Genomic DNA, 23,712 nt, shown 5'->3' with positions numbered 1-23,712 from the left:
AACAGACTACTATATAGAAAATAATTTTCAACCAGGAGTATTGTGATACAAACACCACACTGAAAAAAAAACCCCTGTGGCAGCCTACACAAGATATGAAAAAAAGCATCAAGCTTGCAGGATTGTTCTCTTTTATTGACTACAAACGGAATTCAAGAACAAAGAGCATTTTAACCGCTGTTTGCTTTGCCTACCTGGCACTTCTGTGTTAAGAAACCAAAACAAAATAAAGAGTAAGCATGACAACCCCAAAGTTATAATGAGCCATTTTTATTCCAGGACTGCCTTGAATGAATGTCCCCTGCTTCTCAAATCTCTCAACACTCCCACAGCAGTGAATGCATTATGAGATTAAAGTGAAATTTGTACGATATATTTAGTCCTTCATTGGGAAGCTGTGAAGTACAACATACAGTATTGGTGGTTAAAATGCAGATGCATTTTTATCCATCTCTTACCTTTTTCCACTTCAGCCACCATTCTCCCCCTCGCACAACACGCGCCTTTCAAGAACTGAATCCCTTCAACAACACTTCTCAATATAATTTTCCTGTGACAGACATACTAAGTTACACAAATGCTATCTACAGTGAAAGTTTCCGCAACAAAAAGCTTGCAATCATAGTATTTCCTAAGGGATATATTTTAAAAATTGTATTATTAGAGTTTTTATAGATTAATTATACATAATAATACATCATTATATGCACGCACAACTTGAAATTATTATATGTTATTTCATTTTAAAAGTGCTATTTTTACTATGACTTGCTAAACCTTTGGAAAGCAACATTTCTTTAATTCTTCTGTTCAAGAAAGAAAAAAATACTTTAAAAATCTAGCCAGATGTAATGTATTCAGTAACAATGTAAGAAAAAAGTGCCTTCCAAGAGGCAGATGAGCACAAGGCATTTGCAGTGTTGGACAGTCAAGAGAAGCAGAACGAAGGAAACCCACCCAAAGCACTTGAGAAAAATATTAGGGATAATTCTAGATGTAAAAACGGAAATTTTCAACGTCCCATTTTGGACTTTAAAGTTTTTTAGTGTAGAGGCCTAACTCTTGTGTTTGTGCATGTTCTTTGTATATATACACACATATACACGTGTGTATATGCATATGTAAGGCTTTTAAGGAGAGAGATGTTACATCAGTACAGATGGAAAAAGTACTTAAGCCCTTTGTCATTCCCGTGTAAGTTACCACCTCTCCCTTGAAACCTTCTCTCTCACATCACCATGATCATGGTTACAAGACCATGTATGTACAAATTGGAAAAAATAAAAATTGTATTTCTAGCATTGCACTGCAGTATTTAAGCCACTTAAAACAGGCAGTAGAAATCTGAAACTTGCGTAGTTTCATACTTCATCTTGAATGTTATAAAACCCATTCTATGTTCTCCTTAGTCCTAACAGACACAAGCATCACGCTGCATGTCAAGCGGGAGCCCTGGGTAACAAAACAAGCTTTGACACTGGAGCAAGACAGAGGCGGCCCTGCTGGGGTCTGGGTGTTGCAGTATAAACTACGATGTCCGCAGGGAAATCTAAATGGTGTATTTTTCTGTTTACCTTCAGGTGACAATGTCCAAATGCTTCAACACATCGCTGAACGTCTGTTAGAAAAACTCCTGTCACTAGGAATAAGAATGGATGGATGAATAATGGTCAGGCTGGACCTTCTGCCTCTTGCCAGGAGTAGTGAGTAGAGATTTAAAACCAGCTTACAATATGCAGCCAATCTAGACCTATATGATCAGACCTAGAATCATCAACATTGCAGATACATCAACTTACCTCTGAGTAAAGACAAGTTTGATAGTTGTTGGTGTTTCTCAAAGGACCCTGGTTCATCGAATGAAGTCCGTCAAGGAATTATTTGTTTCATAATCTCTTTTTCCAACTATGTTCACTAACAGCACTGAATAGGTTATTTTTTTTCCTTTTTAAAAGCTTGAATTCTGCTTTAATTGAAGAAATTATACGTTTGCCCCTCTCCATATATAAAAATGTTTCAAAATACAGTGCACTGTAAAATATTTTTAATGTCCTCTTCATGTAAAATCCTACCATACATGAAACAGATTTTTGTTTTAACACCAGCAGCAAAAAAAAAAGTAATGTACTGCTTAACAGATAAAGGAATGGGATTTCCCTTTTTTATTTTCATTCACTGCTGCCTCTTTCTGTGTCCTTCTGGAAGATCAACATGTCAATATTTTCATCAACTGCAAAGCAGGGTTAACTCAAACAGATACAAATAAAGATTAACATGCTGGCTATACTGGGCAGTCCAGCACAAAAGGCAGAGCTTTACTTCTACTGGGCATATTGGTCTTTACAGTATAAAATCTGTCGCGTAGGGAGGTTGGGGGGATGCTAAGCATCAGACGCCAGTTTCCTGAGGAAAAGTAATCTTTTAGGATAAGGTACAGCTGCAAAAGCTGTGTAGTCAAGAAACGTTTTTGTATTTGTCTACTACATGATATATTTCCACATTCTATCCAAACGGATATACCCAAATGAAATGTTGCTACCCTCTGATGAGGCACCCTGGTCTATTTTAAAAAGCCAACAGCCATCCTTGTGAAACATTCTAGTCCTACCAACGGTGGGTCTTATACAGTGTTTTCTTCAGAAGAACGACTCGCTTGAAAATTATTTAGCTCCTTTTTTTTTAAATTCAACTTTGTGTAACCCACTCAGGTCACTTTGAAGAAAAATGTTGAATGAATCCTTATTCTAAAATGGCTTAGAAAGAAGAAAAATCCCAGCAGTAAATCCACCTAATTAAGTGGGGTGTATCTAGCCCATCAGCTATTACTGCATCTACACTTAATATTTTTAACCATACTATACGTGGAACAGGCGGTAAGCTCTCCTCATTATTTCTTAAATGAAGCTGAACAGATCTAACCCAAATTCCAGCAAGATAAACCAGACAACTTAAGCGATGAAAATTGTACTTTTTTCCTGTGCTTTAGGGATGCTTCTGGCTCATCCGTCCTCTGATCAAGGTGAGCCTGATAAAGCTGAAAATTACAGTGTGACTGGATTGTATGAGATTATGTTTCCCCTGAGAAGTGATTTATTTTAATAACTCTTGATGAATAAGAAACTTTCTGCTTAACATTGCTGCTCTTCTAGTGTAGACACAGTTCCTTATTGCTTTGAATGAGAGATCATATAAAAGAAACATAGAATATGAGTGGCCATGTCTTCTTTATGGTTCAAAGACAAATTTGTGTTATAAGATAGACCTTCAGGGACCACAAGTTTCACAGAAAGTGAAAATTATTATCACTAGTTTGTAGGTTTAGCTGCAAAAGTTACTGGCATATCTTCCGCTTTTTGAGTGTGAGGAAAATCCAGTTTTGGTTTTGAGAGATCTCGTTTTGTAGAATTTTGAGTTGCTCGATCTTTAGATGATTCCAGGAGATGTTGCATGTTAAGTCTGAAAATGAGGCGAGGATCTGGTCCAGAAAGAGATGGGCAATTGCAGCTCTCTCTTATTTTAAGAGCCTGTGAATACATAAGAAAACAAGTGAAGCCCATTTGAATAAGAAAAACAAATAAAAGGTTTCAGTCAGTGATTTCACTTTCCAGTAAGGTCTGCATTTGCACATAAAGCTTAGTGAGTATAGTACTGAGTCTGAGCTGTTGCTGAACAACTTTTCAATAGAAAACAAGAATTCCTGAGAAGAAATGCAGCAATATGGTAAAACAATGGGAAAAATGAAAAATGAAAAAAATTTTTTCAGTCTCTCGAAGAATGGATACTCTAAAAGGTACAGCATAAATGAATAGGAAGTTCTTCAACTATTTTATGTGATTCTTGTTCACATTGGTACCTTTTAGCTTTTAATTTGCATTCACATGTAAATGAAAATGACTGCATCAAGATAAAAAGGGCTGTGAATAATTTAATTCATCCGACATATTCTATATTGAAGTAATTATATATAGATGTCTGACTCAAAAAAGCAGGGAAAAAATCTCCAATAACATAATGGACATTTCACTGTTTGGCACAGAGATCCAGATGGTTGATCAGTATAGTTAAGGTCCAGTTACACAAGTGATCTCATCTCCAAGAAGCATTTGATTACAGAGCTTCCCAGTGCTCTGAGAAACCAAGGTAGAAAATTATCTGGATAAAAAGATTAGTAGTAGGATACCGAACTTTAAATTTCTCCTGGTCATTGAATAAGTGCCACTGAGGCACAAAGAAGCCAAAGAATTTCCCAGGGAATTAAAATCCCACAGGGCAGACATGCCCCCCCTGACCATTCTGCCTTGTGGGCGATCTGAAAGGAACAACAATTTCATTTCTCAAAGGCACAGTGGAGAAACTAATACAAACCAGAATGAATTTAGCTGTTTTAAAGGATGCTTAAATTGGTGTTCATTTTAACAAAGCTGAACATACTTTAATTAGTTCGTGAAAACAGGCAGATCGTTTTAGAGCTAACAATAGATACCACACAACTAAGTCCAATGCAGTACTTTGCAAGTGGCTGTACACAGATCTAGTATCCATGGATTTTCCTAAAAGATCCATTTAAATTAATCAATAAAAGTTCCTATTATCATATAGCAAAATATTATATGTAGAATTTCAGGGGGTTCTACACCTTCACTGAGAACTATTTTTTCAAGATTGCAAAATGAAACACCAAGAAAATATCAAGTCAAAAACTAGCCTGATATTCAGCATTAATCAATGGTCACTGTGGTACTGTCACATTTACACAATATTATCTGTATCTTGACCTCAATTAGCATAAAACTATGGGCAGATTAACATTCAGTTCAAATGTTTATTTTGTCCCAGACCTCATCATAACCCTGGATTCCTGAAAAGTAACGGCCACACATGTCCTGCACTGTAGCCGGGTGCCTCCTGACCAGCTGGTGACTGGTCCAGTTGGGATTGTTGGTGGACCGTGTGGGTTGATTCATTTTTTCAAGATGGATTAAACAGGAAGAAGAAAGCAACACAGTTTTCATATCACTCCTACCACTGCACTTAAAAACCAGTCCAGAAATTGTAATCTGCTTTATATATACTACATTTGGCTGAAATAGCAAATCAAATATTTCAGTATGCCTATGCCTAAGAATTTGCCCATCATTTTGAAACAATCTGGTATTGTTTCACAGGAGACACTGGGAACACCTTACTACAGCAGATTTTAAGAGAAAAGCAGAGTTTCTTAACACATTTCTTTATACAAGGAGGTATTAAAACATATTTCTCCTAACTTTTCTATAGTGAACTGATAAAGAGTTTGCTGCAAATGCCTAGAAATGAGAAGAATTTAAATTTAACAACAGGTTTTGGAAAAAGGTCCATTCCAGGAATGTAGCAAGAGTTTCTCCACTCTTTCTTGCTGAAATATAACATTCAAATTACTGAATACACAAGTCTGGATTAGACATGCAAATATTTCTCTTGTCCAACTTTTAAAAAATATGAATAAAGCTTTCAGTATTCGTGGGGTTTTTTGCTTGTCTGTGGTTTTGTTTATTTTGTGGGTTTTGTTTGTTTGCTTGGTTTTGTTTGTTTGGGTTTTTGTTACGGTGTTTGTTTTTTTTACAGCATGATTGTCCATGTAGTCACCAAATGCAGCTGTTCTGCTGAACACTCTTCTGCTTCAGTGACCAATTAATTTCTAAACCGACATTTATGACAAACCAAGAGTTTTGTCTTGTTCTCTTCCAGAACATAAGCTGCTGCAAGACTGCATTAATGTCAAGCAGCATTATTCAAGGCAAATGGAAATATAAAGATTTAGGCTGTATCCTGGAAAAGGCAACGTAATCCTCTTTTAAACTAATTTAGCAATTTTACATCTCTGGTTTTCATGCCTGGCCTATTTCCATGGTTTCACTTACCTAAGATACTGGAGTATTTTGGAATTTACAAAAAAGGTACAAAACAATAATTCAGAGTTAACATTTTTACCCTGTGGATGACTTTGTGCTCTTGCTAGAGGTAAAGCTGTCCAAGGGGGTAGAATGCTTTTATACACCACCATCAACTCATACACCATTAAAAAGACTACAGCAACAAGAATGGAAATTAAGCTGACATGTCATCTCACTGTTAAAGACAACTATGGCCACACACTCCAATGAGAGTGGCCTTTGTACTTATGTTTGTGACATGTAACAATCAGCCCTAGTCACAAAGTGCTCTTTCCGTGGTGTTATTTTGTTTTGTGCCGGTAGCTCTCTAACATCATTGAAGTGCCAGTAACAGGCTGGTGAGCTTACCATTCAATTTTTCCTGCAAGATAAGCCAGCCCAACATGATCAGCCATACTGTACTTCCAAAATCACCTCCCAACTTCCAATCTGGTAATTTAATATTGCTCAAGTAAACTGGATTTTGACAATTTGGGTAATAGGACAAGTAAAAGCATTGATAGTATAGTAAAAACATGTCTCATTGACTGCTTATACTGAAGAGTATTCTCAGTAAAGATGGATAGAACTGAGACACGGTTAACTAGCTAGAGTGAGTACGTAGATTCACCTGGGAGTACTTTAACGCCGTTCTTTTCAGGTTAACCTTAAGAGAGAAGTACTGCTGTTCAGAACAAAGACCACCTGCATACTTACTGGTTCAGAAGATCTCAAATAAGATATCAAAAATACTGCTTGTAAGTATAATAACAAAGGCAAAGCTGTTTTTCCTACCGATACAATTGCAGGAGGTGACTGCAATGTGCTGGAAGGGGGAAAGGAGTAAGAACTAGGGAGGACAGCCTCAGCCTAATGCTTTCATATAAAACCAACCAGCAGAGATGAACATAGAAACAAGCAATTTTTAGGTCGCAGTCTTAATCCTTCAGGCTAACTGCAGCATCTTGACCCCCTGCAGTCCTTTGGAGTGGATCCCACCTCCCAGGATGTCAGCTCTCTCAGTATAAAAGTCACATTCTCTTGTCCACAAACCAGGCTAAGGGTTAGAGTCGCTTGTGTCCAACCTGCGATTACCTGGCAGGGCTAACTTAGGCTCTGACCTTGCAATTCTGACAAAAACTAAGAAATAGTGCAAGCATGGAGGGGAAAAAAACAAAACAGAAATGCTGAGTTGCAAAATGAATTACAATTAGCAGGCATAGGGAAGACAACAGGTTCTACAAATGAAGTAGTAGTAAAAAGATGATTAATAGAATGGGTAGCTTTGTTACTTGATAGAGAAGAAAAGCAACTTATATATAATGTTAATACTTCAAATCTTCCACTACTTCTGTTGGCGCAGAAAAGAAAAACTGTGACATAATATTTAACAACTTTACAACAAGGTTAGAAACACAACTCAGTATTTTTTATTCTTATTTTCCGTTTTCACATTGATAGGGCTTAATTAATACACTCTAGTACTAGAACTATCTGAAATAATCTTCAAATCATAAGCAAAGGACAAATACAGCAACCTATTTTTGAAAAGTAAGTGAAATAAATGTATCTTCATCTAAAAGGCAGCAGACTGAGGAATAAGCAATAACTACCCAAGCAATAATAAAAATAATAAACAGTAAATGTGGATTTGACAAGAACAGGTCTTGTCAAAGTAATTTTTATTTGACAAGTTAATTGATCTAGCAAATGAAAGAGAAGTAGTAGAGGTGACATATCCCAACTTAGTATTACTCTTTAAATGTTCTCAACATGGCATTTCCACAAGAGAGTGTGGGAAATAGGAATTACAGTGAATCAAAAACGGAATCTGAGCCAACAACATGATGCCAAAAAAGCAAATGTCACATCAAGATGAATTTTTGTGTCACAGGCAGAGCTCAGTAGATAACCTTCTGCTTTATTCAGTATAGCTGAGGCTTCAGCTGACATAGAGTGCTCTATTTGAACAGCATATTAGGAAAAGGTAGAAAAACTGTAGCAAGTCAGAGAACATTAAAATAAAAGGTTCAGAGGTGAACAAGAAGATCATATGACTTCTCTCTGGCACTACACTTCCAAACTTTTTCTCTCCAGGACAATGCTAAGTATCCTTCCTGCTACTACAAAGTTATTTTAAGATTTATTTTTCTGAAAAGAAAATGCATAGGTCTTCATCAAGCATCTCACCACCTTCCATGGAGGAATTCTATGAAATTTCAGTTTCTTATTTAACAGTATATTCTGTTTTCCTAATTTACAATTCAAATCTCTCCCAGTCTGAAGGGAAAATCCTTTAAAAACCATGGTAAATATTTTTAATTTTATTTCCTTTGCAGGACAGCACCACCTTGTAACTGCTTATAGGTCCCTTATTAACTAATTCCTCAGCTTGGCTGTAGCTTCAAACTGGTTCAGAAAACCAGATGCAAGATCTTTAAAAGACAGGGAGCAAATCAAATGAGTTTTAATTATGTGAAAAAATAATCCCTGTAATATTCCTGCTTTAATTTACATTTCCTGACACTGTTAAGTCACCTTATTGAGACATGCCATTTCATTACCTGAAGGAAAATTCTCACTTTATATGTTCACATCTTATTGTGAACTTGCTTAGAAGTCTGCAGAGAAACATCCATGTGGCCTGAGAACTCAAAAATCTTATCTCTATTTCCCCCAGCTATAGTAGTTTGTCTTATAATAGATACTACATTGTCCTGAAAACCACTTCAGCTTGAAAACCATCAGCATATGAAACACAACAATATTTGTATCATTATCTTTAATATAAACCAGTCTACTGAGTCAAGTACAAAGGCAAAATCCAGCAGAGGGGTTATTTTTAGGATTTAAGCCCTTGTTTCTTGCTCACGATGGATTTGATACTGAGTCTAAGAGGTACAGTTTCTTCAGAGAGGTACTAGAGAGATAAAAAGGCCCTTTTCAAAACTTGACTTCACTCCATGGGCTCTGAATGTCTAATGGCCATTAATATATGGTAAATATACTGTTCCAAAAGGCTTTAAGTATGTGAACAATGAAACAAAAAGGCACTGATACTGAACAACAACCAAGCGCTGGGATTCCATGGCTTCAGACAAGAAGCCTCCAACAACACCTCTACATACCTTCTTTCATGTTTATTCCACTTTGGTACTATCAACCTCACTTATCTAGTGACTGTTAAAAACAGGAAGCCTTCGGCCCCAGCTTTCTCATCTTAGTCCAAAGAATGTTTAAGGTAAAAGGCAAATGAAAACACCTCCCACTCAACTATCTTTTGAAAGAAAACTTCCTAACCTCCACCGCTCTTGGAGGTGAGAATGGCTATAAAAACATGAAGGTTGCTCTGCCTGCTAAACTAGAAGATATAAGACAAATAACGTAACTGCCAGTTCTATACAATTGCTCAGTTATTTAACTGATTTGCTCAGTCTGGGGGTAGAACATAAGCAGTAATTTATTTCATTACCACTTTATAAGCCAGTCAGTAACTGTATGAAAATAAAGGATCCTGAACTCTTTATGCTCAATCTAACTAAAATTAAGGCTCCGCAACAAGTATAGTTTTCCATTCAGCTGCTCCAAAGTGTTAGAAAATCCATCAATAGTCTCACAACCTGTCTTTGCAAAGTACAGAATTTGTGTATATTAATTTAAAACATTCAGTCTAACCAGTCTCCACTCTCCTACCCCTAATGTCGATTTTGATTTATGCCATTGTTTAGAATATTCACCACATTCATTCTCATCAAAGGATTCATGAAAATCTTTTTTCCTCCTTTGAAATCAGCAAACACCTCAACATTTTAGTGCTCCCTCTGCCAATAAATCCTCAGCTGTCTTTACAGTTTGGAATTGAGAAAGACTTAAAGTGACTGAAAGCTTTTAAAAGAAAAAAAAAAAAAAAAGAAGAAAGTACCAGTGGTTATAAGAAAGGGAATTTCCAAACACAGCTTAGCTTGCTGAAAAGCAGTGCTGTTATGAAGTGCTTTAGCACTATCTTTCAAAAAGAAAAAATAGGCAAAAACCAATCCATACTATTTTGCTGTAGTTAAAAACCCCACCATCTAAAGAAACAGTAAAAAAAACTCAGATTACTAAACTTGGAACAGTTCTCTGTTCTACCAGGGAGTAGCACAGCAAATTAGGAGAATCCCCAAGTGGGTACCCACTTGGCATTCCTCTGAGAGGAATTCTGAAAGAACAGAGAAACGACTGAAGATTCATGGGCAACTGTGTGAATTAGCTCAATTTCCTTGGCGCGGGGTAAAATCTGCTCCCTAATGTGACAGAACAGAGATGTGAAGAAAAAAGCAGGCTGCAAAATCTAGAGAGACCTATCATAAGTAGGGCTATTAGGAAATCTTCTACAGGGGATCTGACCTTCTTTTGAGGCGCAGATAATGGAGGTGTATTCAATCACACATCAGTGAGAGAGACAGGACAGGCTGGGGCGTTCTCGATTTGAAAGCTCAGAGCGAGCTATCAAAGCAAGAGAAGTTGAGACAGTTTAGGGATCCTACTTAAAAACCGGCTTCCAAAGTGACAAAAAAAGAGAAAAGAATGGATGAGACCTGTGACACTGTCACATCTACACTAGGGAGGCCATTCAAAAGCAAAAATACTACACTTCAACCAGAAACAAACACATAAAACAACATAATTACATTTTACCTGTGCTATCTTAAATTTTCCTCATTTAATAGAACATTTAAGGTTGAGAACTTTGTAACGGAAATTTTATGGAAGGGTAAAGAGAAAGATAAGTACAATGCTAAAAGAGTAGATTGTAAATCAATACCAAAGTAGCTTGTGAATCAATACCAAACTAATTCTGGCAACCTTCCTAAAAGAAAAAGACACTTCTCTGGACTCTGCTTACCTCTGGGATAAGCCGGTCTAAGTGCTCAGCTCTATTTTCGTGAGAAGGGTGTGTGGAGAGCCACTCTGGTAACTTGGGCTGCCCTTGAATGGTTTCTGCTAATTCCATCTGTTGCCAAAATACGCTGCTTGCTCTTACATCCACACAAGCCTGGAAAGAGAAAGGAAACGCATACAGCACTAGACTTCTTAAGTAATACAACACACATTCTAATGTATAAGAAATTACAAAAGACATCTTTAATTTTTAAATTTAAAGGCCTCTTTAGGTGGTCATCCCTCATATCTGACAGGAAAAAATATGTTCTAAAATATCTAATACAGTAAAAAAACCTCATCCTGATCATCACTGGATTTATTCCTTCTAACACCTATGTAACTCCACCAATCTTAAAATCCTTATATCTGAATTAGACAACTCAGGAGGAAAACAGATTCACAGTTTCTGGCATGTAATTGTTCTTTAAAAAACTCAGCTGCTTAATCTATTTGCTAGACACAGGTACTGCAGAATAACAAATTAATCATCTCCACAGATTTAGGCAAATTTAGAGGAAGAAGTTTAGCATGAAAAATATAAAGGGATAATGATACATACTCAAATATCTCTAAAAGTGAACTGCAAGTGATTACACTGCCTTTTTCAAGGGTCATCTTTGTAATCCACAGCATGTTAAAATAGCAAATTCTGCAGAAGTAGGACTCTCCTACCCCTCTCCACAGAAGTATATATTTAACAATGGAAAGTCATGGAATACTAACTTTAATGGCATTTGTATATGAACAACAGCCTCCTTTATATTTGCATTTAGGTGGAGGGGGGAAAAAAGAACAAGTTTTCTTACATTAATTTTCATTTATTTAAGAGAGACAAATTCTCAGAAGGCAAGGAAACTATTTTTTTTTGTCCCTCAGAAAGACAGAAGTGCTTATCTGCAGAAGCAGAGAAATGGCAAGATACCACTTTGCTTTTTATTTCTGGTATGGCCCTACATCTTAGGTCTTACAAAGCAGTGAGTACACACAATAATTATACTTTTTTAATGGTTTGTATTATTCCCTTAGATGACTTTAAACTACAAATGCAGTTTCAATCCCAGAATCAAAGTTAATTTTAAAAACTCTTCCTTGAAGAAATATTAAATAAAGGAAATTTTCCTTTTGAAATATTAACACTAGGTGGTGCTGCTCTCATAGTTATTGAACAGTTATCTAGCTCTATTGCCCTTAGCTAGAAACGGAAGAGTTATTTTGGTTTCTTTAATTTAGAATTAAAATCCACAGGGACCAAAAAGAAAAAAGTGACTAAAAAAACCCAAACAATGTGTAGTTTCTGATGAAATTTTGCCTTACTTTAGCAAAGCTGCATTTCTTTATTGCTGTATATAGATTAAATCTTTAAATATCAGAAAAGTATGGACATACTTTGTATTTATCAGTAAACACAGAAAATATAATCACAATATCAAGAAGTTCTTAAATTTTACTCTATTGTTACAAAAATAGATGTTACAGATTAGAATATTTTAAGTGCAGTACAACATAGGAAAGCATTCCTCAGAACACACAATAGATGGAAACTGCATGAAACACAAAAATCTAAAAGGCAATTTGTATCTTTACATGCTTACTGTTTGGCATTGTCCTCTCTATAAATATGTAGCTTTTTCTTCTAATAGTAATAAGCCACACAGAAAGCATACTGTGCAGTCATTGAGGCACAACTTTACACTTCAATTTTATTACAAACAATTTAGCCAGAATGACTTTGTCTTTCCCTACAAACTCTTTTATTTCCCATTATTTCACTAATCTATGTACCTTTACAAATTTGGAACCCTCCCACACACAGTCTATCTCTGTATGTGATGTGAAACTCCCTCTGATTATAATGGGAACTGAAAAATGTCAGGTAAATTGATGACTTAGCAAACAACTTGTAGTTACCTTTGCTGCGAACTGAAGTCCCACTTTATCAGCTTCAGCCTCCAATGTTCTGCTATACGGTCTGTCAAACATAAACTGCAAAGAAGGACATCCAAACTCTATTTCTTGGCTTTGAACATGTACAAAGCTAGAGCACTGTAGCTATTTTTCTAACCTTCTTGTAAGAAATAGTGTTTATTTACCATGTTCACATCACATCTGATCAGTATTAATTTTCTTAATGTAATATTTAATTCCATTGTAAGTAGTTCATTGATCCTGTATTCAGTGGAAATTAATTCAAATTATACATATTTTCATGGCCTCTCTCATCAACCAGTCTCACAGCAACCGAAGGGTCAATGCCAACTTTAAACTAGATTTTTTTCACTTCATGCAGTAATTACTCCTTTGTCATTATTATCCCCCAACACAAGGTGCAAATTGCCCTTCAGAAATCAAAATAGAAGACGTCAACCTGGGCAACTCCTCTCCCTTTTTTCTAGGGCATGAGACTGTATTAATACACACTAAGCGACAGTGGTAGTTTTCTCAAACAGTTATTTAGTCATAAATACCACCTTTCATCGTATGTAATTCATGTAGATTTGGGAAGCCCTGCCCTAGTAAATCAGGGTATAGTAAATGCAAATCAGGACTTGTTAAAACAGCCGTCTCCTACAGAAATAAGGAACATGGCACAACATTCTGCTCTGGGTTTCAATTAGGAAATATCAATTGAAGAATGGGGATTTGAAAGGTTAACGAGGCTACTGAAGAAAAAAAGAAACCTCTAGAGGCTTTTTCAAGCCAAATATACTAGTTTGTAAGTAAACTTAGACAAGGTCACTTTCTAAATTCCTTACAGACCTTAAACATTTAAATTATAAATATATTTTTGTAATTCTCTGAAGATAAAGTCATTATTTGAAGTGGAATATATTTTTTCTATTGCCTTAACAAGTGGTCTGGGTCTATTGCATATTTTCACTAAATAATAAAAATATCCCTGGCTAGTCTGTCATATATTCCTGACACACCATTTCCCAGTTAGCCAGATAAACTATCAGTTTAGTTATTAAACATTTATTGAACAGGGAAATGAAACTGGGAAGTCAACAAGACTACCCAAAGCACTAACTGGAACAGAGGCAGCAGAAGTAGCATCCATCTCAAAAAACAATTTGGAGAAGTTTAAGGACTAGGAAATTAATGGTCTGAATGCATATGTCTTAGCAGACCATCTAGAAAGAGAGATATGGGACAGCAAGAAGATGGTAATAAAAACGTCAGTATTTAAACTATTAGCCCTTAGTTTTATTTGCATTTATGGTTAAGCACAAGGATATGACTACTTGCTTGTATATCTACCCCAATACTGCCAAAAGAATATGGCTGTGAATATTTGTGAATGTGCTGGAATTAAAAATTAGATCTTCAAACTCTGATCTAAAATCCTTGTCAGAAATTGGACAGAATAAAGACGACAGATTTGATTTTTCAAATAAATTATCAGACCTGTCTGTGTATGTTAAAGAAAAGGTAGTTCCAGGTAATTCGACTATCCAAAACCACCAGTTTCCACACGAAAAACAAACCTGATGGTGTAAGGCGGACAAGAAAAAGAATATGAAGTACTGTAACTGTACGTACTAGTGTGCAGGACACAGGCAGAACTCAGAGTCACGCTTTCTGCTGTTCCAAGAATAATTTTTAGGCTTTAGTTCCCACATAAAATAACTGCTACTATAAAACCGAAGCCAATATGTTTCAGTTCAGAAAAACACGACTAAAGAACAACCATGAACAAATCCCATAAGAGAACTTAACAATTTCTTAAGGCAAGCAAAGCCATTGGCTTTGGAGAAAAAAGCAGAACTGAAGCTAACATGCCAAAATGCCAACCAAGAGTCACTGGTAACTACTTACAGTCAGTAATAACAAATAAAAAATAGCTAGTAAGTAAAAAAGTTAAGCCTCTGAGGACGGAAAAGAAAAACAAATACTGAAATAGAAGCAAGTACTGCAATGTGGCTTAAACAAACCTTTCATAGAGTGGGACGTTAAAACTTTAAAAAGTAAAACAGAGTTATGGAAGAAACATCCTGAGAAAACACGCAGAAAGGTTAATTTTCAGGTAAGCGCAATAGGCAAACATTAAATGGAGGAAACGAGCAGGCATTGCACCCCTGGGTGACTAACAGAAACAAAGATTTCTACCCAGCATCTTTTGTATATGGGATGAAAGCTTTGCCAGTACTAGTCATTTATTCTGTATCACCCATGGATATGTATAATGTTACTGAAAACAAGTTTTATCAGTTTTAAACCAGCACATTACTGTACAGTATCTCATATGCAACATATCTGTCCTATACCAACAGCGGACTATGAGCTTAAACCCAGATTCCATTTCCAATCTAAAGCACAACTCTAGTCCCCGATGCCAAAACATCAGTTGCAGTTAGCTTGCAGGAGGAGAAAAGATCCTGACAGGGAGTTAAATCTTGCTGTCTAAACTATGAGCCGTCTCAGGATTGATTCACACTTTGCTTTTTCCAAATTCAGCTCTTCAAAATGCTGGCTAGCATTCATCAACGTACTGGCTTCTTAGCTACTTGTACAAATATCCAAGCTCTTTAGAGATAATTTATGTTCAGAATCCACACATCTACTCATTAGCATAAGAACTACAAAACCAGATTGGTTATGTTTAATTTTATGTTTTTGAGGAACCAGGGGAAATCTCGGGAAAAGTATCAAGAGAAACTGAGGAAACCAGAGAGCTCTTTCACTTAAATGCAGAATCGAGTTTTACAATGCAAGCAAAATTTCTTTTAAAAAGACACATGTTTTAAAAAGAAATGGATCAATAACTGTCAAGATGCAGAAAGTAAATTAGACTGCTGAAGAAAAATGGCACCACAAAGCCTCTGAATTTCCTTTATTGGAATATATGCTGTCTGAAAAGATTATTTCAGTAAGTTTTATTATAGCCTGGTTTATACTTTAAAAGAGTGTTTAGACTCTCAATTTTCTTATGTTGGAATCCACTCTTACCACTAACAATGTATTTAAAGAATTCCATATATTTTATTTTGTTTAGAAACAATTCAACAATTACTCAAAATTAAAACATGTCATTTCAATATATACAACTTTAAAGGATGAGCTAAATTTCAAAAAGAAAATCATCTGACTTAATTGGCAAGCAGGTACTCAGAGCCTGTTCAGCTAAATCAAATCATTTAGGAAGACCTAAGGTTCTTCAAGATGACAAATGAGAATTTGCATCAGCTAAAACAGATGCAGATTTATAAAAACATTTTTCATTCAAAAACATACTCAAATATTAACTTTTCCATATAATATTTCTCCTCTTGCCGTTTTCCTCAAACATACTATTTAGTGGTTCCGCCTCCCCAAGATTAAAAATGTTTTGCCATGGAACTCCAGAAGGATAATCCAGAATGTCAGTCTTACCTCCTGCAACTTGCCCTGAATCCACTGGCCAACAACTGCCAAACTATCACGAGGACAGATGGCCCAGATCATGGTGAGAAAGATAAGTGATAGAAAATCCAAGAAGTGAACCAGGCTGGCTTTCTCTGCCTGCAAAAAGAAATGGTCCCATTTTCATTCCTCGCTGTCAGGCATTTTTTTTTTAACATAATAGAATTTGAAAACATTGTATAAAACAGCTACATTTTTTTCTGAGCAGCCACAGAAACAGGGCAAACACAAGCTCCCCTTCTTGCACCAAAAAAAATCCAGTTGGATACAAGGTACTTTCGGTCTAGAATCCACACCAACTGCATAAATACAGCTGGAATAAATACATTTTGGGTCTCTCCCAAATTGAGTTTAACAGCTGGAGATAACATGATGCGAGTGCGCAGTCAGTGTTCTTCAGTACAAAGGCCAAGAAACACCTCAGTTGGAAGGAAAAATCTAGAAAAAGATCTAGAAGTCTGTTCTTTACATTAACTTGAGAAGAGATAGACATCATTTCAACAGGAATACTAACGGGATAAGGGGACACTAGGCATAATATATTTATTATTTTCTGTTGCAGTCCTTTAATTTCAGAAACTGCGAGATCCTGAAGAAAGAAACTGAAATTCTTCTGGTTTTTACAACTCTGTTTGACATATGCAACAAACTGACCTGAGCACTTAAAAGCTGGATTATCCAATACTTTTATCTATGCCAGTGGGGTGACACAGGCTCCATACAAACAAGGTAAGTTCTCTTTATTATTAGAAATATCTTTTTAGATGTTTAACAAGTTAGTTGGCTCAACTGAGCCCAAGCAATTATGATGTCAACTGCTTGTCATCCAAAATCATACAAGATGCAGAAATTCTCCTGTATTTCCACTGCCTTTAAAATGCATTTACTCATTTCCAGATTAGTTTTGCAATTTGAGCAGGATCTTTACATTTATAAGCTTCTCAGTATGTCTTCTTAAACTGATGGATAGCTAATAAATACAATTTTCTAAAATAACAAGCACAGAAAGAAACCGATTTAAAAACAAAGCAGCGCCTTCCAGCAAATCGTGCCAATCTATAAGATTATGAGCCACATTTCTATGCCATCCTCTTTTTTCATAGTTTTACCTCCAAAACACAACAAAACTATTACATCCATTCTGTTCAAATGGCAAAGAAATACCCATTTCAACACATTTATGTCAGGATAGGGAAAAATTGAAGTCACCTGTCAATGCAGAATGAAGCTCCAGACATTCTGGAGTTTGGCGTTCTAAAAGCGTGTGCTACTGTAAGAAAAATATCATATATTTTTAAATAATTTATTAAAGTATATCCACTTCCACTAAGAAGTGATGGAGTAATAAACCAAGTTGCTGAGTACCTCTAGTTCCTTATGTCTGTGGTGTAGAAGGAAAGGCACCTCCAGACCAAGTTTGAAATGACTGTCAACAGTGAGCCATAATCCATCCATACAGCTCTGAACAAGGCACTGGCAGACGTTGTGCTAACACTGGCTATTACAGGACTTCTGACAGTTATTGAATATTACATGAGTAATGAGGATATACTGTATCAGAACACTCTCATTTCAAATTCCATTTTTCATTAACTAGAAATAGTCACACTGAAACTTTGGTTGGTAGTGACAAGAAAAACCTTAATTAAAGTAATTAGAATTAATTTCGGAATTTTAGACAGCTTTCTTTAAATACTTACTGCATGTTCCAGCACAGCATGAGCTATTTCATGTCCCAAAATGAAAGACAGCTGATGAATATCAGAAACGGCATTTAGCAATCCGGTAAAAACAAACACTTGACCATTCTGTAAACAAAAGAAGGATGAAAATTAAGTAGAAGACTACTACTTAACTAGAAGACTACTACTTTCAAGACTACTAAGAATTTTTATATTGGGCTCAACTTACTGGAAGCACAAAAGCATTTACATCTGGTTCATCTACCACATGGATAAGCCACTTGAGCATCGAGACCTGTGGGATGTCCTTATTGCTTTCAGATAAATGACCAACAACTCTCTCCACGACCTGATAACGTGCATCTGTCTCAGGTAACATTTTACTTTCGAATTTCTCCATCCACTGAAAAAAAAAAAATTCATTGATGGTCATGCGGAACAAATACACAGTCAGTTACAGATTTAGTGGCTACACACAAGTTGGTTAAATCTAAGTTTTAATACATAGACAAAGCAAATATATTAAGAGTTCAGGCTTTCAGACCCACAAGTTAATGATTAATAAACTTAAAAGGAAGTAAACCAACCACAGATCAAAAATAGGGTAGTAAAACTTTGTCCTAAAGCCTCCTGTATCCGGCATCTTCCTAGTACAGTTAAGCTTGGCACCACAATTTGGCAAACCTTTCTATACTTTCCTGAATAACCATCTGAATTTATAATTTATCCGTGTATTTCTCTTGCAATTTGTAAGGCAGACATATTTATATAAAAGGTAATTTTAATGTACCCTTGTATTTCTTCTGTTCTGTTCTTAACTCACATCTGTCAGACAGGAATACAGTGACATTTTCACAGGGGTTGTAAAGTTTCACTGGCTTAGAAGAAAGTCACAGAACTCAAAGTTACAGTGCAACGGACAGTTTAACATAAAGCACTTAAAGAAAAATGAGCTGATCCAATTAAAAAAAAAAAAAAAAAGAAACAGAATTGAATGCAGGTAGAGTATTACCTTACAAAGCGACAGCTTAGGAGAGAGGACCTTAAACAAGTGTCAAAAAATGCTTGAATCAGCACAGAAAATGGGACAGATCTCAGCATATACCTATTATCTATGCTTTTATTGCTTCCACCAGATTTCTGTATTTCTTGTTATATTACAATAATACAGTTAGAAATGTTTGCTACATACTTGTAATGTGCTCTCTAACTATCATGTGCCCCTGAAAGGTTTTCTAACAGAAATGGAACTCCTAAAAAGGACAGGGACAAGAGTGGGGGGTAACTGATGGGGCTGCTCTGCAGGGTTCTGAGCCTGAAGTTCAAAACTTATCAAGGACACCACAAGGTTTGTTTGCCCATCTCATTAATTGGACTACTTCATTGCTACCAAAAAAAAAAAAAAAAAAAGAAAAAGAAAAAAAAAGAGCATTAACAGTTTTACAGTATTTTGAATTTTTCTTTAAAATCTTACCATATCGTATTCCATCTGTGACAGTTCTTTAAAATGCTCTTTTCCAAACACCAACAGTCGAGCACGCCCAGTGATGGGTGTCTCCTCCAAGTGAGTAAAATAAAACATGACAAATAAGACTCCTAAGCTACTGACACCCAGCAGTATCTTCCATTTATTTTTTCTTGCGCTTTCTTTAAAAAGTTCCTGTTTATTAGGAGGAAGTGCCTTCCACCAATTTCTTATGCTCCTGTAAGATATAAATAGTGTCAGCTTAGGACATGGTTAAAACAGGGTTTGTTCGTGTGTGCGCTTGCTGTACTCCCACCTCATGGAAGAGCTTATGGAAGGTTATAGTCTAACTGGCACCTTCTCCCCTCCATTTCTTCCCTCGTGCAGCAGAAGGAAGAATGTCCCTCAGTGTCTTGGTTTCCCTCCCTCTACCATGTGTAGGTGAGAATGAGAAAGGCAAAAGATGCATCTAACACCTCTGAAAATGGAAACAACTTCTAGTTGAGCAAACTCTCAGTCAATACCTCAGTCCTACAAATTTTGCAGAGATAATAAAATGAAAACACTACAAATACATCTACCATTCTCCAAACTCATGCACACATCTTGGCATGACAGGGTCTTAGGGCAGGTGCTGAACTCTTCTCTTTAGTGACCAATGACAGAACCTGAGGGAATGGCAGGAAGATGGGCCAGGGGAGGTTTAGGTTGGACATCAGGAAAAAATTCTTCACCCAGAGAGTGCTGGAGCACTGGAACAGGCTCCTCAAGGAGGTGTCATGGCCCCAAGCCTGACAGTGTTCAAGAAGAGACTGGACAATGCACTCAGACACGTGGTATGAACTGTGGAGTTGTCCTGTGCAGGGACGGGAGTTGGACTTGATGATCTTTGTGGGTCCCTTCCAACTCAGAACATTCTATGATTCTACACTGAGAGAGGAAGTAAGATAGTATTTTACCTGCCGAGAATGATAGCAAATAATTTCTGAGCTGGCTTAACAATAATCCAGAAAAGAGGCACTGGTGCAGCCTGAAAGGATGGTGATGCATGAAAAGACCTGATGATCTGAATGTTCCAAGCAGAACAACCATGTGGAAGTTGCTCTACAGAACCGATCTGGAGGGATGTGGTCTTCTCCCCCAATGGCCAAGAAGACTGGAAGCAAAACCTTCCCCAACTGTGCTCTGCATTCTTGTAAACTTCTGTATTTGAAAAATTCAAAAGACACTTCTGTCCTTTATTGAGGAAGTTTCTGTAGTGCTCAGGGCTTCCAGTCAAAAAACAGTTTCTAGTATTTCCTCTCCAGTCCAGCCGTTGGCATCTATCTCGTGTACAAATGACTTGAGTTCGGCAATATGCAGCATAAAGCCTAGAGAGATTATTGCATTTTCCCTGCTTCATTAAAGAAGACAAATGAAAGAAAATACAGTTCCTGCCCAGCAACTTCAGGCCACAGATGATATTCATAACTTCTTTGGTTGGTTACCCTAAAACAAAAAAATAGCAGAGAGATATTAAGAAAAACACCCAAACACAAAACTCTGAAACATTACTTCATTTAATCTGAACAGACACCCTGTGTTAGTTTGCCAGCAGTTGCACTGCACAAAAAATGTCCGTTACAACTGTATCCTGTTGCAGTTTCAAGGTACCAATCTGCTATTGACTGTGAAAAGATCAATGTCGTATATCACTGAGAATAAAACAGTCTGATTTTTTTTTCTTTCGCTTTTATTACTGCCAGATCAGAATGACTACAGGTGTCCCTGTGGAAGACGTGTGCAACGTGACCCCTCTGTGCTGGGCTCCTTGCAACATCTGACACTCATATGTACCTTTAAGGAGCCATTGGGGGTGGAATGTTGTTTTTACAAAACTGGGGCCTGGCGCCTGACCCCAGCGTGGGGGAAGGACTGAGAGAGATCAGACTATGAATCCTTAATGTAAAACAAAGTCTCTCCAAACTAATCCCAGAATGCAAACTGATTACTGTATTTAAAAAATTAATCTAGGCGGAAGGGTAGCCAAAGAGCCAGGAATCCATATTTTAAATAAATCAATAAGGGGAGGGAGTTGTTAGAATTAGATGAATGAGACAGGTAAACTGAGGCAGGCGTCGGTAGTCTGTAAACCCTGCAGTACCAACCAATGGGGAACAGAGCAGGGAATCTGCATCTGGGTTTTGGGGAGGATACAAGCAGGGACTTTTTGCCGTAGTCCGTGTGCCGACCTTTACGTAGAGCGCCCAGCCCTGCAAAATTTTTAATAAAATACGCTTTGCTGAGAGATCCTGCCTGAGCCTATTATATTGGCAAGGTGATTTTTTCCTACATACTGAGGAAAACCAGGATGTATTACTTTGCTAATACTTCGTTCTGGAACGCAGGGTGCTGGTCTGCTGAACCCGGCCTAGAAGCAAAACGACTCAACGCGGCCAAACCAAGTCTCCCGCAGCCGGTGACCTCTTATACATGGGCGAAAACGGGCCGGGCCGGGCCACCGCCGCCTGAGAGGCCCGGCCGCGGCCGCTGCACCCGCTGGCTCTAACGGCGGCCTCGGCCTCCGCCTCCCCCGCCCCCCCGCTCAGGCAACAGCCGGACCCCGAACCGCCCCGGGTGCTGCCCGCGGCTGCCGCGACTATCGTGATATGGGCAGACATGAGGCGGGGGAAGGGAGGGAAAGGGAGACGTATCGCTCCCGAGGCGGGGGGTAGGGGGGTGGGCAGGGTGTTACGGGGAAAGAGGGGAGGTGCGTCCGCCGTCACAGCTGGACGTCCCTGCGATCTGCCCCGGGAAAGGCCTCCTCCAGCGGACTCCCCTACTCACCGCCGCGGGAGGCGGAGGAGGAGGGGTCGGACCTGGCCGACGCGGTGACACCGTCGATACCGGGGCGGGAGGCAGGTGGCGGGACGGGACGGGCCCGGCGCCGCCCCAGCGGCAGCCCCGGCTCTGGGCCCCGCGCCCCGTACCTCAGGCGCTGCCGGCCCTCGCGCCCCCTCAGAGCGGCCGTTGCGGAGGCCCCGCCCCCCAGCTCGAGCCCCAGCGCGCGAGCTGCGCGGAGCGGCCGAGGCGGCCGGAGCCGCCATTTTGTGACAGCCAGAGCGGCCTCGGTTGTGGTGCGAGGCGGGCAGGGGTTCCCTTCAGAGCGTGCTGCCGCTGTGCTTTCTGCTGTGTTGCCTTTCCCCGGCTTTACCTACGGTGTTGCTGAGAGGCCTGTGTGCTGCCTTGTGTTGCCTCACCTCACAACTGGGGTCGGCCCTGACCCTTGTGGCCCTGGGCCTGGCTGTTAAGAGGTCCTGAGTGATATTAGAGGTGCTCAGTTATTAGACCGTGTTTTAAGGAATTCTAGAACTCATAGTTTAGGAGACTATTAAGGTAGTATCCTTTAAAGATTAACCAGCTTTGTAACCACAGAATCTTCATATAAGCAGACCCTGTAACCATAGAATCTTTGTACTTAGGAATCATACCCTATTCTTAAAATTGACATAGATTAGATTCACAATTTATTCTTTTAAAGCAGGTAATCAGAAGTAACTGAGAAACATGCAACTGTTGCTTAGCATTGTTTAAACAGCCCCGGTCTGGCCCCAGCTCTGGATAAAGAAATGCTACTTTTAAAACCCTAAAACATGGTTTTAAGAGTTTATTAATTTAGCTGCAAACCTAACATGTAACTTTTGGCCTACTTGTCTAGCTGACACTACATTGTAAATGATGTGTTGTGAAAACCACGTTATTTACTGAAACAAAGGGTGAAGCATGGACATGTGTGGTAATGACAGGGCAGCGCAGGCTTCACACAAACCCTGGGGCTTTGCATGTAAACAAAGGCCCTCATTGCGAAAGGTAAGGAAACACAGATTTTTGCCTTCAGTAATCGAATACTCTTGTGTATAAGCACAGTCAAGTATCGTTCAGTGTTTGCTGAGATATTAATTAGTCCATCCCTTTTTATTAGGCACTTTCATGACAGTTCTTAAGCATTGATGTCCACTGGCAAGAAAAATACACAGTGACCAGTTCTTGGGAATCCAGGCCAAGAGGGGGCTTATGTAGTGATCAGTAGAAAGTCTGTTTTCACGAGACAAACCTCCTTTAAGACCTGCCCAGCCTCCATTATCGTAAGAGGCATGAAGAGTAAAATCTGTCAGTCAATTAGCATGCCTTTAATTTCGGTGACTGTCAGCTCCACTCACAAAACCAGCTGAGCTGTAGCAGCAGAAAAGCACTTTGTCCAGCCTAAGGCCTGTGTGTGTCCCAGCTGCAAGAAATGCAGAACTGAGATGGAAACTCCCATTAAAGTCTCCTGATGCTTAATGTCTTTATT

General features: G+C 38.2%; 1 protein-coding gene across 1 annotated transcript; it reads right to left on the bottom strand.

Annotated features, from left to right (window-relative positions):
- Window positions 1-2,029: 2,029 nt before the first annotated feature.
- On the bottom strand, window positions 2,030-22,429 carry OMA1 (OMA1 zinc metallopeptidase). Its single transcript, XM_082054134.1, has 9 exons — window positions 22,209-22,429; window positions 20,342-20,870; window positions 19,392-19,620; window positions 18,147-18,320; window positions 17,936-18,043; window positions 16,206-16,334; window positions 12,744-12,818; window positions 10,798-10,947; window positions 2,030-3,524 (listed from the first exon to the last, which is right to left on the bottom strand). The coding sequence occupies exons 2-9, from the start codon at window positions 20,848-20,850 to the stop codon at window positions 3,306-3,308; spliced, it is 1,593 nt and encodes a 530-aa protein (XP_081910260.1). The 5' UTR covers window positions 20,851-20,870; window positions 22,209-22,429; the 3' UTR covers window positions 2,030-3,305.
- Between the last annotated feature and the right edge of the window lie 1,283 nt (window positions 22,430-23,712).

This window comes from Streptopelia decaocto (assembly GCF_964273445.1).
Source record: "Streptopelia decaocto genome assembly, chromosome: 5".
Lineage (NCBI taxonomy): Eukaryota > Metazoa > Chordata > Aves > Columbiformes > Columbidae > Streptopelia > Streptopelia decaocto.
Note: the sequence above shows the minus strand (reverse complement) of the source record. Positions and strands in the feature narration are given on the sequence as shown.